The sequence below is a fragment of the Labrus bergylta genome, chromosome 15, assembly GCF_963930695.1.
Source record: "Labrus bergylta chromosome 15, fLabBer1.1, whole genome shotgun sequence".
NCBI lineage: Eukaryota > Metazoa > Chordata > Actinopteri > Labriformes > Labridae > Labrus > Labrus bergylta.
Genome location: NC_089209.1, coordinates 13,199,071 through 13,219,542, shown reverse-complemented (window position 1 = coordinate 13,219,542; position 20,472 = coordinate 13,199,071). Strand labels below are relative to the sequence as shown.

Here is a 20,472-nt window from a genome sequence, read left to right as displayed (position 1 = left end):
GCTAAATATGTGTGGTTCATTATGTTTTACACTCAAACATAAATACCCATACTACAGCAGTAGCGTTTTCTCATACACCCATGTTTGTGTTTTTTATCTGCCTGTTTGCTGAGTCATGTTCAGTGTTGACTTCAGGTACTTTAAATTTGTGGTTAAACCTGTTGCTTCTAGCACCTCAGGCAGAATTTCAGCTACTGTAATACTATGAGAGTGTCTTACCATATATTTAAACTCACAGTGCTTAAAGAAGTCTCTCAATGTGACGCTTTCCTTGAGCATTGTTCCTCCTTAGAGATATTAGCATGAAGCAGCAGATTTACAGTCCACTCATTTATTTGTTTTATTGAAAATGACACTTTGTTAAAAATAATGGTTATTTGTGCAATTCCTTTTTTTTTGGAAGCACCTCCTGAAGGGTTAAAGACGACAAGGATAATGAGGGAAGTAAAGAGAAGGAATAGTGAAAAAAGGTGTGAGGAAGAGAGGGAGGAGTGGTTGTCTTTTTTGCAAACGGAGGCTGGGGAGGGGCTGAGAGCGAAGATCACAGAAAACAGAAGGAACGAACGAGGGAGGGGAGGAAGGAAGGAGGGACGGGCTTACTCATATTTCAGCACCGTGGCCACTAAGGTTGGGTGTAATCCTAACTCTGAACTCACAACACACAAAGTCAAATCTTACACACACACTTGCACGCTCGAGGAGTTCAGGGAATCCTCGCCTGCACGTATATTTCTTATCAGCCTGTCTGTGCGTCACGTGTGAAGTAGGTGTGGGCTCGCCTTCCTGGATTTTTCTGCATGCAAATCAGCTGAGCTGAATGAAGATATAGATCCAGACAGAAGTTTTTTTCTGACTGGATCTGAACAGTCTTTGTGCACTTTTTCATCATGCACAAGTGGCGACGATGAAACACCTGTGGAGGCGTGAAATTTGAACACTGAGGGGAAACGAAGGTATTGACAAGAAGAAGTTGGTTGAAATTCTTTGGGAGCCCTGAGAAGCAGTGTCATCTTTCTCCTCTGGCATTTCTGCACTCACACAAACATAATAGAGGATCTCTATTTGGAACTTCTGGCGGGAGGATTTACACATGTGAGTGTGTTTGAGTAACTTCATCAGGCTGGGAATAGACCCAGTGAGCGCTGGATCCTGCTGCTCTGGCTTGGCGCTAAGAAGGTGTGTGTCAGCTGGTGTGTGCTAACAACTGGAGATAACGGCACTCAAGGGCATGCCTGTGCCGTAAACAACAACCGATGACTTGCTGTCATTCAAAAGTATCTAAGTGAGATTTGGAAACCTCTGTAATGCCTCACCAAGGAACATCACAGCCAGCAGTTGAGTGTGTGCCACAGCAGATGGCTGGTTTCAAGATTGCTTGATTGCATAATTAACTCTTTTTGGTTTGGGAATCATGCCCAGAGTCTTTAAACACAGAGGAAAAGAAAGGAAAAAAGAAACGTTATTTCAATCTGGATTCTGACACTGAGATAACTGACGGAGAACGAGGTTTGTTGCAGACTCCAACATCATGACTCTTACCTGGAAAGACTCCTCTTCCAATGTGAAGGAAAACTGGGCTTTGGCAGAACTTCTGAATTCTGAATAGTAATGAGCATTTTAGCATGTGTGCAGCTGGAGTTGGATTCTTCAATCAGATATCTTGGGAATTTGATCATCTGAACATAAGGTTTGTATCATCCATCCATCCGAAGAATCTACATCTGATCATTATATTTCCAGGTCAGAACCTGGGGTTTTTAAAGACATTTCAATCAAACATCTTCACGTGTTGGACCTTAATCTCCCTTGAATGAGGATGAGAGGAGACAGGAGGTCTGCTTCCTTTCGTAAGGAGAAACCTGCAGGTCTTTCCCGAGCTCTCAGCTGGCTAAGCGTGTCCAATCTCTCGCGCCAAAACAGTCGAATCTTCCACAGTCAAAGTGAGCTCCACACCGTCCACAATCGCCACACGTACTCACACACTCACCTTCATACCGCAGAAGGACACAAGGATGATGACGACGACTGGGTGTACAAGCCTCAACACAAAATAGGTGAGAGTCAGCAGAAGAATTGCATTTAAGCTGTTATAACATTTGCTCCCTGAACATTTTTAGAAAATTAAAGATAGCTTGCATCTGAAATCTCATTTCATTTCATTAAACAGAGTGTAAAACCAAATTTCCCCTCGCGGGATTAATAAAGTATGAATTATTGGTAATGTAAGTAGAATACATGTCATCACGCCTGCCCGCTCAAGATGAATTTTCCGGAATAATTTCTACTGTGTTCAAACATCAGGAAAAAGTCTGGGCAACGTAGGGATTACAGATTGAGTTGTTTCCTTTACATAATTATGCAGCTAAACCAAATATTTTGCAACATTTCTAGAAGTTTTGTGCAAAATTACTCTTAAATTATGTTGTATGTTTGGTTTGGCTGCATCCCAACTCGTCACAATGCTCTTGAATTGGATTTTTGTTCTCGCACTCAGTCAGGAAACCAGTGAATGACTTGTTCACATGCACAAGCAAAGCAAGAAGTGGGTCACTGTCTTTTTATGGCCCCTTGTTCTCTGGCTCCACGTCCCTGGCACTTCCTGGTTGCTATAGAGAGCGAGCGCGAGTTGTCCAGAATCAGTGGACAGCAAGACGTTCAAATAGCACTTTGTGTGTGCGATAGGTAAACAGAGATGCTTCAGGCCGGATGTTAGTGATGTCATGGGCTTGGTGATGTCACAGGCTGGTGGCGATGTCAGCTAAATGGTTTGGTGTGAGGGAAAGGGGTGGGGTGGGTGGGGGGGGGAGCTTGCATTTCTCAGTCAGACCAACCTTTTCTTTAATTAGACTTTTACTTTATGTTTGGACGTCATCTTGGCTGAGGTAGGAATGCCATTTATAGTTCTATCTGTGCATCAAGAGTATTGTGTTTCTAGATTAGGCTCATCATTTATTGAACATGTCATCAGTTGCGTGTGTGTGTGTTTGTGCGCATGCATGTGTGTGTAACTGGTCACTGATGTCAATAGGACTCTGGGGACAATGGTTGGAACTGTAGCCTGACCTTTACCTGAAATGGAAAAGACACGGCTGCTGCTTACTGTAGTCATGTCATTATCTTCATTAATGCTCACCCTTACCAGTAGTTGTTTCCAACTGCAGGTCTGTTTCAGTAGTAAGGACAGCAAGAGCGTATTTAAAAACAAAAATCATCATTCACTTTAAGCTGACTTATCAAAATGACTGTCAATACTCGTATATTGTTAGGGAGATGTCAGCTTATGAATACTTTTAGTTTTTTCTTATTGACAGTAGTGCAGTGCAAATGGATGCCACTGATGATGAGCTTTCTGATTCCACAAATGTTTCTGTGTTGAACGACTTCACAGTAGTTTGTGTTGTGTACAAATGGTAGTGTGGGCTACAGAGTAGAGTAGAAATTCAAAGCCTGAGCCTAGCAACCTACAGTTTTTTACTTCTCAGATTTGGTTGTAGTATCCAGAAGTATTTTGGTCTGCACTTGTTGATAAAGTTTCTTAGAAATCAAAAATAAGCCGAGAGGATTCAGACTTATTCACATTTGAAAGATTGGTCAAGTAATGCCAGCGTAATGATTGATTTGCAAAGGTAGACCTGAGTTCTCTTTCGTCCGTTTGAATCAAACTTGTTTGCTCTTTTTGTTATGTTTTTTGGATAAATAAACCAAATTGTACTTGTGTGTTAACCAATAGGCCATTTAGAGTCAAAGCCCATATTCACAATCAAATAATTACATTTTCAAGCATGTTCTATTGTGGGTGTTTTAGTTTAGGACATGACTGAAACACATTTTTAAATGCATCTTGAAGATGTTTTTAAAAGACATGTGGTTCTACCTCAGTGTCCATTTTCTCGCTCCTCTGGAATGCGGAGCTTGTTTCTGTTGTCATTTATGTCTCTGTCCGTCTCAGTCAGGCTGTCACCTCTGAACCTGCCCCCTTCCGAAAACAGCTCAGAGCTGCACATCGCTCGAATGTTTGACAGTCCTCACATGTTTCACAAAGTCGAAGGGTAGACGCTGCGCTCACCATTTTAGAAATGTCGTCATTAATACCGATAGACTTTAGATATTCATTTTTACAGCTATTTTATTTATCTCAAAACATGTGATGTAGAAGATATTTTTGAATACGCTTATACAACCATCATGAAGATTTAAAAATATAAGCACCAAATTACTAATGATTATGTTTCTTTGAATATTTTGTCTGCTAAATGCATCAGAATAGATATTATATAACAAGGAAACTAAAAAAAAAACAAGTCTTATTTCTTCAACTTGTGATTTTTACTATAATGACGTTGATACTTAAATGTGTATCTGTATGTTCAAGGAGGATTTCCATACGTTTCATAGGTAAATACAGTATGTATAATGCCACATCTCAATCAGAATGTGACTTTATTGATGTTGTTTCTATGTTTAGTTCTTGGTTCAACTTTTCTATCCAATGTGACTGAATAGCACATCTTCTCGATTATTGTTGACAAAGACGTTAATTTAATCTGATGAGTATGATTTTCTCCATTGATTATCTGTTAGGTAGAGTCAGGAAGCAGATCCAAATTAGTGGATACCAATCCATTTGAATTAACCATTAACATGTTTATTCTTAAAGGAAGTAAGGGGGAGTGTTTATTGATTTTGTTATGTTAGCTAACAGCAGGGCTTTGAGATCAAGAGAACACGCCAGAGCATGAATAAATACATTAAGCAACAACAAGGCATGCCAGTGTAAAACACATGACACATTAGATTTGCTTTTACACTCATTTTTATTCCTTTCTCTGTCACGCAAACAGTCTGAATCTTTTTATAGCTAATTCTAGTCCAGAGACGGTGTCATAGACAGGGCAATATAAAACGATTCCCTCCATAGCTCAGACACAATCATACCCTCACTGTATAGAGGCACACCACACAGAGGAAGCGTCTTTGGTTTGAACCTGAAGTATTTATAACATCTGGATATGTTTCCACACGCCTGCCAGGACCCATTACAAGACACATGGGCAGCCGCACGCCATGCATGTGTATAAATATAGCCCTTAAATGAGGGCCTGTGGCTCCAAAACCTGCAATTTTAGAGCAGCTTCCAGCTTGACTAGTTGGGTGTTTGCCTCAGTTGCTAAGGCAACCGCTGCCCATGTGAGTGTTTCCTGGTGTGGTTTGTTTAGCCGTCCTATTGGGACTGCTCTAAACCAATCATGTGTAAGATGCCCGTCTGTTAGACAAGCTGTGATTGGCTGTGCTGGTGAAGCTGGGACTAACTTGAAATGACTTGAGGTTTAAAAATACGGAGTTGTGATTGATTTCATGAAAAATACAGCAATACAACACAAGTTTCATAATACATCTTCTTCTATGTCTTTTAGTAGATCGTTACATGGAAGGAAAGGCAGAGAGGGGTGTGACATGCAACTAAGGTTCTTTCACAAGCTGAAACTGGCAACCTACTCACACAAGAATAAAGAAATGCTTTTTTGTTTATTTTTACTGTTCAGTCTTGAGCTTTTGTGTTTCTTTAAAGTCGCCTCCCACAGCTTGAAGTCACGTTGAAAAGAAATGATTGATCTTTTAGCCTTTCAGATTAATGCTTCCTTTTACTGTCTCTTTTCCTTTCTCTCTTCCTTGCTCTTTTAGTCATAGACACAGACTGACCTGATCAATCCCCTCCATCGAACCTATTGATCTCTATGTCTCAATCGATCTACTTTCACACATCATGGTTGTCACGGTGAAGTAAGACTGTACAGTTGGGCCTGGGGTCCTCTTTATGTCGACCAGGGATCTTATATGATTCCTTTACTGCTTCTTACAGTATACAGTTTGTTTTTGTACAGAGAACACTCCAAATGAACTCCACGACTCTGATTGTAAGCCATTCAGATTTCCGTTGTTGGCTCATCAGAGGGTACCGTGTTAACATGTGAACAGGAAGATTGAGGGATTTTAATATTTGGCAGAATTTGTGTGGTATTTGTTTTTCTATGTTTCCAGTGCATCACAGTGGTTTTACGTATGTTTTTGACCTTCATTTACACATTCCACAAAAAGCATTGACCTATACATTTTCCATAACTCAGCAAGTCCGGGTTGTTGAAACATTATTGAGCTATCTGTGAATTTTGACTGTAAAAAATGTTCTGTTATGGCATATTTTGACTTCCTGTGAGGTTGGATGCTTGCTTGCGTGCACATATTCCTTGTGCACATACAGTGATACACACTGGTCGTCATTCTGTAGTCCATGTGTAAACCCAGATTAGCAGATGATAATTCGCCGTAGGGGGGAGATGGGATGTATAAACCAGCAAATGCTCATTAAAGGACGGACTGGCAAATCTGCTGATGTGGCCCACAGCCCAGAGCGTATACACACACAAGCACGCACACAAACTTACTGTACACCTGAATACAAGTTTACACACAACATGCATGCACAAAAAAAAGATACATTTAACTGTTTCTAACCATCTGTTTTCTCTTTCTTTTCTCTTTCTATGTGCTGACAATGATCTGACGATTTTCAGGTAAGTCATTATCTACCTCTTTGACCCACATTACATCTTTTTTATGACTGTATGAGCTGATCCCAGATCAGACTTACTGTACACTGAAAACCCTACAGAGCCTGCCAAACGTCACAGTTGCGTTTAAGCCTGCATGAAATCGCATTATCTTCTATTTTCGGCCAAAACCCCCCAGAAATCTCTGATTTTCTGACTGTTTTTCTACAATATTGTATGTATCCTATTACCTTTATATTATGAGATGTAATCCATGCATGCCTGTACTTGAAGGTGATAGATGGATTACATTTGTGATCAGGACTTTACATTGTAAGGACATGGAGGTCTACAGTTTATGTTATAGTTCACACTCTTGTTATACCAAGGCAATCCGGAGGTGAGGGTTTGTAATCTGCCTCAGCACATATGGCACGCGATGGTGTCATCATGTGTAAGGAGATGATCTATTACATTCAAACCCCACTTGTCTTTGTCCCTCTGTGTCTTCTATTTGTTATCATAATGTTATAATGTGATTTAACTGAAAGGGCTATTAGGTCACATTTTTGACACTTCAGGTTCTTTCTCGTTGCGTGTCTAACTGCTGGTGTTACGTTTGCTACAAGAATCTTACATCTTATCTGCGTGCGTTATTTAGTTTTATCTCGCAATGACGCAGAGCTCAAAGCTGACAGTAACAACATGTTGTGTTTGGGTTGCACTGTGCAGAACACAGAGCTGCTGACTGTTTTAGATAATATGTTGCCTTATACCAGGTTGTTGCCGTGATTCAGCGCCTCCAAGGAGTGTCTTATTTGTAGACAAAAACTGTGTTTTGGACGTTGACACCAGTTGTTAGTTGAAATGCCTTTGAAGGCAATGTTTGTAACCTGCAGTTGCAAAACGAGAATACCACTTTACCTGAAGACGTCTGTAACCACAAAGATAGCTGAATAGAAACAGACAAATTTCCGAACAACTGGAACAAAGGGAAGGCATTTTAAATACATTTCAGAATCTGAATCAGTTTTATTGGCCAGGTTGGCTGACATGCACTAAGAATTTGACTTTGTCGAACTGTGCTCTCTATATGTACAAAAAGTTTAACATTAAATATCAAAATGAACACAAAATAAGTAAAGACTAACATGTAGAAGGCTAAATAAGACAACAGTGCAGTCGTGAGTAATGTTAACACGCTGAGATAACGATTTAATACATTTCATCTGTATTAAAAAAACAAACCAGCATCTAAACATAGCATCAATTCGAAAAGTTAGAAAAAAATATATAACACAATCCCTCCAAAACAAATGTTATAATTGCAGATGAATGAATAAGTAAATCAAAAAATGTGTTGGTTTATGCTTGAGACACTCTTGACCTTTTAATCTTTTTCCTGACTTAGAGAATGAATGAACAGAGATGCACCAATGGTTTAACATCAGTATTGGCTGATACGTGTTCTGGTGACAGACATTGGTCAGTCAGCATACACTGATGTCAGTAGCTGATGTGTATATGTTGTGTTGAATCTTTTGAATGCTGGCAAACTAGAAGACCCAAGTGTTGAAATAAAATGATTGGTTAAAATGGGGAGAAATTCCACCTCCCTGCTTTAAACAACTTTGCCAGAGCAGTTGTTTGGTTTACCTCAAGGTTGTTTTTTTTAGATACGGGGGTTTTATTGGGAAGGTTCAAGTTTAAGGTATTGTGGCCAACTCAGCGTCCAATTAAGGTGCAGGTTTGATAAGTCTGGTTTTATTGGTGGGGCTATTTGCACATTTTTGTGTGTGTTTTATTTGGCGATTTTTTTCAGGGCTGTATTTTTGTGGCATTTAGATTTTATCCCTCTCATAAAGGCGCTCCAAGTTTCTCTCTCTCTCTCTCTCTCTCACGCACTCTGTCTCTCACACACACACACACACACACACACACACACACACACACACACACACACACACACACACACACACACACACACACACACACACACACACACACACACACACTAATCAGCCCGTAATTGGTGACATCTGGTCGAGGCAGACGTGTCATAGCCTGCCAGCAGCACTGGGGTGGGATTATCATGTTCATAGCACACACACACACACACACACACAAACACACACACACACATATATGCACACAAGCACACTCATACTTGGACTGTACATCTTTTATAAACAGCTATAGATCTGCACTTCTGTTACGTTACTTTTACATAATTATGATCTTATTTGGACTAACTTTTCTTGGGGGGGGGGGGTGAAGTTTTAGAGTAAATATGATTTTGCTCTTCTTAAAACAGCTTAAAATACCAATTAGTATATTATGTTTCAAATAGAAATATTAATGTTTTTTATCCAGCGTCAGTAAACACTTCTTATGAATGTATGAAATAGCAATGATCATAATAATTGTCAAGGTTAACTGTCAGGATTACTGTAATTACTCTCACTCATTTGCTAAAAGGTTTAAGTGTTGTTAACGTAACAGTACTAAACCATAATGGATCGAGTGATATCAACTTCACAGCTCATTGCTTCATGTACAGGAGTACGTGGGATTTTACTGTTGTTGCAAAGGTGTCAGTCTGCCTTCAGAATACAGGGTAGAAAAGCGGTCTATTTTCTGTCACTTAACATGTATGAATTTAGATCAGGAGATGTTATCAGGTGCCCTGATACAGAGTTACATGCTAACCAGGATTATCAGTGTATGTTGTGTTTGAAACATGAAAAAAGCCAACTCAGAAATGTAACTTTAGCCCCGTTATAGATGAATATTCCACAACAGCACCTTAATCATGCTCCATCGTCATTACACCACCCTTGTGGCGTAATTACCGGCGTAATATTGATGTTCCAGTTTGTGAATTCATGTTGTGTTTGTGAAAACATGATGAGTAGAGAGGGCCCCGCTTTATACCTCTGTGACATTCAAAGTGAAGGCGAGATGTCACAGGGCACTAAATATCACGCCTTTTCAACCATGCAGTCTGAATAGGGCTTCTAATAGTCTTACTTTACAGCTCACTTATTGAGGCTTGCATGGCTTCTACCGTCGAGCTCCACCAACTCTCTTAACCAGCTGTGGTTTGTAGTGTAAGAGGAAGCATTACAGAGCGTCATTGGAAATCAATGACTTTTTGTGTCCACCCTTCTAGTCCAGTAAGACAAAACCTTATGTTGACACAATCTGTATCGTCATGTTGTTTGATTTTGGAATCCCATAGTCTACGTTAAGGACACTTATGCTGTAGAGCTAATTGTGTATTGATTTCTGATTGCTTAATTTTCCAAGTATATCCCCTGCTGTCAGGGATTGAAGAAGGAAGACTTTGGAAACCTGTATTTTTCAATACCCTACCTTTTTGTTAAGCTATAAGGATCTATGTAACCTTTTACCTGAACGTCCAGCGCAACACATCTATGATTTGAGCCTTTCGACTTAGTACTTCTGTCTCCCATCTGTGTGGGATGCACCGAGCTTGTAGTTGCTTCTGATAGCAAACAGTCGATTGGGGGGATTAAAGCGATTATATTTGATCAGTGAACAATGGTTCGGCCTCAAGCCGGGGCCCCCTGCCTCACTCTGAACTGCTGACTGCTCGGATTCTCTACGATCACAATCCTCCACGGGGCTCACACTCGGTGTGTGGGTGTCATTTTATGTTGTCAAGGCTAAGCCTAGAAAGAGCGTCATTGAGATTATTTTATATGCACAGTATATATAGTTGTGTTTACATATAGTTGTGTTTTCAAGTTTGCATCTGCATTAATGACACCAACCTTGTGCTAACAGCAGCTTAAACTTCAGTTTTAGATCTACTCTTGGCTTCTGCCTCTCTCAATTTCAACACTGATGGAGCGGAAAGATGAGGAGGTGTTGTCAGCCTGGTGGAGACACATTCAGAGATGCAGGGAGAGAGAGAGAGAGAGAGAGAGAGAGAGAGAGCGAGGGGAAGCAGAGTGAGCTGGGGGGGGGGGGGGGGGGGGATTTGCAGAGCAGTTTCCTGCGGTGTAGAAGTTGGCTAGCTGCCACTCAGAGCGTGTGTGCATGTGTTGGGGAGAGGGGAGAGACAGACAGGGAGAGAGATGGCAGCAGGAGAGAGGAGTGTGTGTGTCGGGATCTGTGTGTCCGTGTGTGAACGCTCGGACAGAGTGGTGTAGAGAGAGAAGAAAGGAGAGGAAGGAAAGAAGGTGGGAAGCCAGGAAACAAGAGAAAAGGAAGAAACAGAGGACAGAGCTGGTGTTTGTTTCTTATGGATCAATGGAGGAATAACTAAAGAGCCATGTTCTGTCTGAAAGGTAAGTGTGTGTCGGAGGGAGTTTCATCACCTCATTGTGAGTTCAGGACTTTTCTCACAGACTTTTTGAGACAAAGAGAAGTTAAACTCCATCTCTGTATTCGGTGTGGAAAGTAATCTGTGTCACAGCAGCTTCCTCCACACAATATCCTTCCTCATGTGTTTTTCTTTACAGAAAATCACCCTCCCTATTTTTTTCTCTTTAATCATTTCTCCCTCTGTTCTTTTTTCCCTGTCTGACTCGTTCAGGTTCACTGACTTTATTCCTATACCTCTCTTTTTTCCCCTCCATCTGTTTGCTTTTGATCACCCTGACTCCCTGTTACTCTTGTTTTTTTTTGTTTTTTTTTGGAAAAACATACAAAGGCACTGGGATATAATTGTTTTTGTAGCTCACTTAATGAGCTTTTTAATTTGATTAATTTAACTCTATTTCAATGGAGATGAATGATGGTAATGTTTCTGTGTCTGCATGTGTGTTTCCACATTAACAGCTGGCAAAGCAGCAGTTTGCAGCGCTGCTGTCCTGCAGAGTGACGCCATGTGTTGGCGGTTACTTGACTGACCAGTGAAACTAAGATAAGGGATAAACTGGCTTCTCTTTTACTGGCAGCCTCATTTAGATTTTTTTTTCTTTCTTCTCTTATCACCCACTTTGTTCCATTACTTAGCTATATTATGATCTACTTCATGTTCAGTTTGTCACTGCATGACTCAAGCTCTTCCCTCATTGTTTTACACATTAATCCTGACCTCACCATGAGCCGTGTATTAATGATGAAGGCATGAAGCTGCCCAGTGGGTTGTTAGATGTTGTTTAAACAAAGAAAAACAGCTGTACTGGTGTTTGAATCAAGGGTTCTGTGTCCAAAACTTTTGGTCTTGGTTCATAAATCAATTATTTTTAATTGATTCACAGATGTAAGAACATTATGTTTGCAGCTTTACCCATCATCTGACTGAAAAGCTAAGTCAAGCTTACAAACTTACCGGTGTGTGATTTTGAAAATTATCAAATGTAAAGCGGTTTGATTGAAAGTTTGAAAGTTACACTTTTTTTTTATTAAATACTTGAAAAAAGCAATGATGTCCCCTTTAATAAGTATAAACCTGTTCTTCATATGATTTGGCCTTGTTTTACACTTGTATATCCAAGCAAAAGTCTACTTACTTTTTATTGTACAGAAAGAACTTTGATTTGGAAAACATGTTCAGGTTGTAAAATATGTGGTCCAACAGATGCAGTAAAAGGAGAAACAAGATGGTGCTCAGCTCAGCCGTGTCTTACTGTATGGTCTGAACTGCTCTCATATCAAACAATGAGGAAATCTTCCCTTTCTTATGAAGACATTTCTGTTGGCTGGAGATTTCTGTCTTCCAGAAATGAGGTAATATGAATTGAACACTGCAGCCAGATGTAGCAATGTCCCAGTGCATCAGCTGTACACAGTAATTTATGTTGTTACACTTCATGACCCTGATCGGATCAGAAATATGGGGAGAACCAGATGTGGGAGTTTTGTTGGAGGAAGAAATTCAGTTTTGTGAGACAAAGTAAATGACCAATGACCACCCTAACCCTACCATTAAATGACCTAGTTCTACTTTTTTTAAAACTCTTTTTGGGGACTGTTGGAAGATCTTTTTCCAACATACATGTTATTTGTCATTAAAAATTGAAGCCTCAACATGTTTGAGGTTTACAAGTACACAAGCTGCAGTTAAAGTAAAAGCACCACAGCCATCTGACCCAAATAATGTGCATTACATGACATTAAATGCTGTGATCCCACCAGTAGATTACTCCGCATTGGTTGCCAGTTACTGAATGTCTGCTTATGTTATGATTTAAACAAGTCCTCGCCGTTGGAGTTGCCAGCTTCGGGGCAGACGTGACACATATTCAGCCCACGTTCCTCCACATCCAGCTGTGGCCACACTGGATTCTCATCTGTTCTGACAACACCCCCCCCCCCCCCCCCCCCCCCCCACCCCCACATGGCAGCTGTAAAGCCGTGCATTTCAGTGTAAGCCCTGTGCTCGCCAGTCAGACCACTTGGTGTGGCTTTTGGTAAGTTCGCGTAAGTTATTTCAGCTTTGGAGCTCCACTCCAGCAGAATATGTTAGCCCAGAAAGTAGACATTAGACGGGACTGAGATCGGATTAGCTGTCGTGATTTTGGAAAACTTGTTCTCTCTCAAATTGGAGGTTTCCTGCTGTGCGCTGCATGTAAAAATGCAGCAAACATTTTGTCGAGAATTCATTTGACCTCCTCATATGAGGTCAGTGAAGGGCTCTCAAACCATATCCAATCTGAAAAAAAAAACACGTCTTTGGCTGAGTTAAACTTGGTCAAGAGTTGTTGGTATTTATTCAACTCCTCTGATTGCAGTTTACTCGGATGTGTGAGCATTATAGCAGCTTCGGATGTTTGGATTGTGGACAGCACATCAGGGGAAATTGCTGATATTCAAGTCCAACCATACACAGATTTTTGTGGATGAAATGTGTACTTTGACTGTGTAAAGAAGTCTAAAAATTCATCCAACCATTATCTAAATAAGCTTACACGAGAAGTACACAAGAGTAATGTAAAACTGGAGTTAAATTCCTTGTGTGCTCAAAAAACTTGGCCAATAAAACTGATTCTGAATGTTAAACTGTGTTTGTCAGATATTGGCTGTGCTGCATATTCTTATATTTAACAAGTCAGTTTCAATCGATTTTATTTTTTTTTACATTTTAAGTGTAAATAGTTTCATAAACTGTGGCTAATAATGAAGGTTTACTACCTGAACGTCCAGCACAACACATCTATGATTTGAGCCTTAAGCATGTGCAAATGTGCGTGTTTGAGCTTTTAGATTTAGATGTTAATTTAACTGAAACAGGGAGATGATGTTTGTAGCATTCATTCAAACAAACAACCTGAAATGTGAATTGTATTCTTGGCCGAAGCAGGACTGTGTGTGGCAGCCAGGTTCAAAATGACCCGAAGGGCAGTGACCCACATATCTGATTCTATATTTAACCTCATTCATTGAAGTTCTCTATTATATTCTCACCAGGTTACATTTATTGTTTCCATGGGAGTGTATGTGCAGCCACATTAGTCTTGGCACTATCAATGAATTTATTGTTTATGTGTTTGCATTTTTAGTAGGGAATAAGTGATCCTATGAAACTCGATATGTTCAATACATTTCACCAAGTTGAAGTTACAAATCTAAAAATACTTTATTTTTAGGAATTCCAAGCTTATGTTGTGACAAACTTTTTTTTAGAGACCTCATTAAAATCCTCCCCCCCCTTGTTAACCTGAACTGTCCATCAATAAACAAAGCACCTGTGCTGTGTGTCTGGAGAGACTGTGACCCCTGTTAGCCCAGGCTGACCCTCTACCTTCCCTCTGACCTTGTGGGTAATGGTGTGGAGGGATGTTCTCACACTCGATGTGGAAAACTGCCTATCTTCAGTGGAGCGGAGAGGACTGGACAGGAGAGAGGTATTGAAGAGATTTCAGGATGGTGTTGCTACCACGTAAAGCCATTTCAAATGATGTCAGAAGCCTTGATGAAACTCTACAATAACAGACCTAAACAGGTGTGAAATACTACAATAAGGATAGACATGAGATATCTAGCTTTGATTTATAGATCATTGGACATGGACTTTATAAAACATGTTTTCAATGTATTTATATGGATATTCAACTATCTTTTGTACGTTCATATGTGTTTAAAATAGCCAAATAATACCGGTACTACTATTGTATTTTTAGACTACCTCAGATTCCAGCTCTAGAGTGGTAGATTTTAAACTATTCTTCTAAGACTCTTGCACGTTTACCTCTGTAAACAAGTCAGTTTCTTCCAAAACAAGATTCTAGTCTTGATAGTTAAACAATAGCGGTAAAGTTCCAATGGCCTGTGAATGCACTCAGTCAGGACTCCAGTGAATGTTTTGTCTCTTGAAAAGAGTTTAAGAAAACAATGGCCTTTTAGACAGTGTGAAAGTATAGGAACATGTTGAAGTCAAAAGGGAGCTTACTGTATTTTTAGCACAAAACAAAGTCTCTCAGGAGGAAAGTGTGAAGCTGTGGTGCTTCCAGAGACCACGCTGGAAAACTATTGTTGCAGGGCGAAGTTTGAAAAGACAATAGCTGACTCCCTGTGGATGACTTCCCCAGACACAGGACTAACCCAGCTTGCAGGTGCTCCTCTCACTCCATTCAGACCTATGGGTATCCATGGTTACCTTTGTCCATACCCCAAAGCCCTTCCGTTTGGCTTCCCCCCCCCACACACACACACACACACACACACACACACTCACACACTATGTGCATGTTTGAGTATTAGCAGGTACAAGAATTTATTTGCACACAAGGTTGCAAAAACATTTGCATTTATAAGTATACAAACACCAACCGAGCCTGTTGTCACACTGTCAAATAATCGGATGCACACAAGTCACACTCAAACACACACTTCTTAAATATCCTGACTGGTAATAATCCCCATTCATGGGCAGTGGGCTGTGTGAATCTGAGCGCCATGCATGCTGGGTCTGGAGAAGACCTCAACATTCACAGCCAACTAACACACATACCATTCATTCAGTGTGTGTGTAATAACTACTACAAACACACATACCTGCTTGTTTGATATTTGTTTATGCATCACAGTTGGAACACAACAACCTCTGTTGTGTTGTCACAATGCTGTTATGTGTGCAGGTCTGAATGACTGCACACCCCTGATTTTGTGTTGTGAGCTGTATGACCTAACGTGTCTACGTGTTTATGGATCTAGGGCAACGACAGTGTTAGGTGCAATTTAGGCCACAGTCAGAATCCTTTGGCTTGCCCTTTGGGCTACGTGTCCACCATTTCTTTTTATGTGTGTGTGTATTCAGTGGTTTGTCCATTATGTTCTCTATGTGTGTGCAGTGGTTTTTGGTTTTGTAATCAGCTTGTGTTTTGGCCGGCACACTATGCTGTGGAAACGATAACTATCGGTAATGGCTGTTTTAGCCTGTGGCTATCTGCTGAGGTTTTGGCATGACAACAAATACACACACACACACACACACACACACACACACACACACACACACACACACACACACACACACACACACACACACACACACACACACACACACACACACACACACACACACACACACACACACAAACACACAAACTGCTTGCCCTTTTTCACAAAATATGCACAGTGTGGGTTTATCAGTCTACTTGGGAAACAGCTACCTTTTTGTTTTGTATTCATGTTTTAGTTGATTACATATCAAACACATTGTGAACATTTTGTATTTATAGTTTCCTAGACTTCAGGTGACATCTTGAAACCTTTGAATTTAAGTTGTTGTGCGTGTATAAAGTTTCAAATGACAAACATCAAAGAAAGGCTGCAAATCTTCACATTGGAGAAGCTAAAACCAGACAGTTCTTGCCTTTACCCTTCACTTTATACTTGAAAAAGTACCAAAACTATTATGTAATTACCAAAAAAGTTGCTTATTATGTTTCTATGTATTGGCTTATTGATTTATAATATACTGATGGTTTCAGCTGTTGTGTACTTTTAAACTATCTGTGTCTGAGTTTTATGGCAACAGTTTTAGTCACCACTAGAGGGAGACAGTTGCCCTTCTATTCTGATGGTATTATTACCCCATGAGAAAATGTCCCTTTGTTTTCATTCATTTAAATATATTTGTTAACAGGTCCTCTCTCTAGCCTCTTTTTTCAGTTTTGTTGTGGATCATATCTGCTGGTCTTCATCCTGTAAATCTGGATATATCAGAATACTTAACCTGCCTCACAGCCAAGCTGATTAAGGATCCATACACACACATACACACCATCACCTGGCAGTTTAGGTTTAGTCTTTATCACTGCCCCTGTTTTTCAGTCTGATTTTCTTCTCTTCATTTGCAGTTTAATTTATTCATTTGTTTAAATGTTACCCCCTTGCCTCTCTCTGTTAGTTTATACTCACCAAACTTTTGACCTGCTGTCTGACATTTGGTCAGGTGAGGTTAAACCAGAGGCAGTATGTCGATATTTGCCCCACATTCTGCTTTCTTCTAATTTACTTAGCGTCATCTGAGTTAACCAGCTGACACTTAAACACGCCAAGTCTGCTTGGAACGCCGCGCGTTTGTGAACTGAAGGTGATGTAGTTAATTATCTACAGCCTGGTGTCCATCTGTGTTGTATGTGTTCCCTGACACAACCAGAGGCTAGGGCTGGAGGCTGGATAATCTGGGTTTACAGATTAGAACAGCAGCGTAGAGGAGAGAGAGAGAGAGAGAGAGAGAGAGAGAAGAGAGAGAGAGAGAGAGAGAGAGAGAGAGAGAGAGAGAGAGAGAGAGAGAGAGAGAGAGAGAGAGAGAGAGAGAGAGAAGAGAGAGAGAGAGAGAGAGAGAGAGATGAGAGAGAGAGAGAGAGAGAGAGAGAGGAGGCGGAGCTGAGAGAAAAGACCATGTGGATGCAACTGAACAATTCTGATGCTCTGTCCCAGACAGGAGGAAACAGAGAAAGGAAGATGCTCTAACACACTTGAAACTTTTCTGAACATTAATTTTTTTCATATCTACTTTGGCCATGAACTTTTTTCTTAACTTTTTTTTTTTTGGAGGAGGGGGGATTGTCTTTTGCTCATTTTGATGTAATGCTTCTGCGTCATAGCAAAGGATAGCACAGACTTTTAGAGGACAAACATGCTTTAAGCATAAGTTTTTCCAATAAGAAAGTTTGAAATGTCTATTCTGCTTCTGTGGGACTATTCTGGAAAGTTGTCATTTTAAGGGGGTCAGAATCCTGTTTTTGCAATCTACCAGGGTGTCTGCCAAACGTTTGATGGACAGTCATGCAGGATTTGTTAAAGCTTTACACTGCAATAGTTTTGTGAAATATTTGTTTTGGAGTTAAATCTTGTAATCTAACACTGCACAGCCTTCCTTTGTCAGGCAAATCAATGTTAGTCAATAGAAACCCCTGAGAGAGGGAGAGGGAGGACAAAAAACAATAGGAGGAGAGAGAGGAGGAGACAGAGGGGGGGATTTGGTCCCCTGTGGGTTGCAAAAACCTCCAAACCTTCATTCCATCTTCCCAGCAAGAGAAGGGGGGAGACCTTTTGAGGGTTTGGGAGCGAGGGGGGAGGTCTTGCACACAAAACCTTTGCAGGCACCCCTCCATCCCACCACCTCAAGCACTCGTCCTAAGACCGAGAGAGAGAGAGAGAGGGTCGTGCAAGAAAGAAGGAGGAGTTGGAGGGTTTGGTCCTAGAGAGAGCAAGGGAGGGTGGGTGTTGGGGGTGGGGGGGGGGGTTTAGCTGGGGATGATCACATACGTGCACTGCCTGTCCTCGGAGCGGGAGGTCAGCTGCTGGCACAGGGCCTGCTATGAGGACCCCACCAGCAAGAAGGGAATTCCAAGCTCTGTCCAGCCCGCCAACAAGATGGGGAACAGCTTCCAGCCTCCAGAGGCCTTTTCAAACCCCAGGCATGCCAGGCCAGAGGGCTGCCTGCGCAAACGCCTGCTTTCAATGTCAAAGGTCCATCAGAAGCCTGACTCTCTCTGGACCCCCAAACCACTGCTTGGACCAGTTGTAAAAGGCTCCCCCGGGGAAACACTTACCTTCCAGGATGGCAAAGGTACAGAACAGAGAGAAAGACGTATTTCCTGTCATGCTGTTTGTTGGGTTTGAACCAACAACTTCTAAGTGTTTTATTTTGAAAGTTTCTTTGTGTACGTATAGTCCAGACTGTTGACCACACTTAGCTGCAGCTCCATCCTCTCTCATTTGAACTGAAAAACAACATAGTTATAGGGGTTCTTGCCTTCAACTTTGAACCTGCACTGCCCAGATCTCAGCCTCTGCGAGCCTCTTAGTAAGACTTAGCTGACTTAACTTGACACTACATCGCTGTTTTTGCTGTAGTAATGATTTTGGTATTTGTTTTGCCTGAGAAACAAAGTCCTAATTCAAAGTGAACTTAATTAACCTGAACTGTTAGTGGGCCATGTTTACCCGGCTGTTTGTCACAGTGCTGGAAAGTCATGGCACACGATTTGGGTGCTTTTGCCAAGACAGGCTTTGTCTCTTCTAATCAGGTGACTTCCATCCTCTTTTAATGATCTGTGCCGTCTGTCCGCAACCTTATATGTGTGTGTTTGGCATGTCGTGAGGAATCAATGCAGATTGTGGCTTTGTGACCTTTGGCCTTTGGTGTGGTAGTGCAGGGGTCCTCCAGGCAAGAACTGGACACGCTTTGGAGAAAGCTTTCATTAATGATGTCACAAATGCAAAAAGCCATGTAGAATATCAGTTTTTGGTTGGGAAATCCGTTTAACATGATATTGATTTAGGATTATTATCATCATTATATAAATATTAAGTAACTTCCCTTCTTTGCTTTGAGACATGTTTCATTTTGTGTTTGCCTTATCGGGTCAAAGCCCATGTGCCGGTTTTTACCCAGAGCATGCTTCACTCTCATTTGGGACAGTAGGAAATCATATCACCCCTGGGTGTCCACCCCTGGGAAGAAGACACAATAGCTAGCAGCTGGAGGTGACGGGTTAGGCCTGCAGGGAACTGCAACAGAGCTGACAGTGCAGGGGTGATGGAGCTGAAGGGGTTATGGAGGTGACCCACTTTCACCTTAGCTACTACATAAAGAAGTCATCAGTGGGATAAGAGAGTGCTGAATGTGATATGGTCTGTTACATGATCGTGTTTAGTTGCAATGATACTCCAGGATATTTTATTATTTAAAAAGTGCTTATCATGCCAATGAGCAACCTAAAGTCTTGTGATCAGTTGGGAAAAAAAATAAAACAAGTTAGTTGCAAAAGTAGGGGAGAGAAAGACAGATTCTTTATTTTCCAAACTGCTTTTGAAAAGGGGGATCTTTTCTGTCCATTAACATTAATTACTACTCACCTTGAGTTTTTGCGTGTATTTAAACCAAATCTGTTGTTCCTGTGTGTTTAGTGTGACAATATGCAGCCGGACGAGTGCAGCCCATACTCACGTCTGCTCTGGCTAACTAGCCGTGACAGCTCAAGATGTCGCCACCATGGGTACAGTATTGTCTGGGCTCTTTAGGTTGAATCAACCTCCCAGTCACTCTGTATTCATGCTCTGCCGAACAGACCGTCCTTAAACACAAAAACACGCTCAAATTGGAGTTGTGCTATTTCTTTTGTTTTCCTTTTCCTGTATGCCTGCGTTTGTTCTTGTCTTTCTGCCTTGCATGCTGTGTATACTAGTTCCTATCTAACTTACTCTTCAATTTCTTCTTCAATTTCTTTATTCCACAATGCCTAACTCCCTCATCCGCCTATTTATTTAATACCATTTTAGCCGAGGAGCAGGTGTTGGTTTTACCAGATCCCCCATAATCCCTCAGTGGGACAGCAGGTTCAGCTATCGACCAATCAGTGCCAACAGCCCCTAAGGGACAACTACCTGAGGGAGTCCCGGCTTGTAGAGTATAAAGATGAGGCCAAATGAAATGGATTGGTTCCATTTATAAGGGGAAGCACTGCTGAAATTCAGTTAGGGTAATATGATT

At 41.1% G+C, this 20,472-nt stretch overlaps 1 protein-coding gene across 6 annotated transcripts in view; it reads left to right on the top strand.

Annotated features, from left to right (window-relative positions):
- nhsl1b (NHS-like 1b) overlaps positions 1–20,472 on the top strand; it is a 101,443-nt gene that overhangs the window by 39,906 nt on the left and 41,065 nt on the right. For 2 of the 6 annotated variants that reach the window (XM_065964155.1, XM_065964152.1), the window contains exon 1: positions 687–2,054. The exons of 2 other annotated variants lie outside the window; for them this stretch is intronic. In XM_065964155.1, the coding sequence (XP_065820227.1) occupies positions 1,811–2,054 (244 nt within the window). In that variant the 5' untranslated portion in view covers positions 687–1,810. Of the gene's footprint in view, positions 1–686; positions 2,055–10,616; positions 10,865–18,215; positions 18,547–20,472 lie in introns of those variants that run through there. 2 more of the 6 variants (XM_065964154.1, XM_065964151.1) reach the window with 2 other exon arrangements.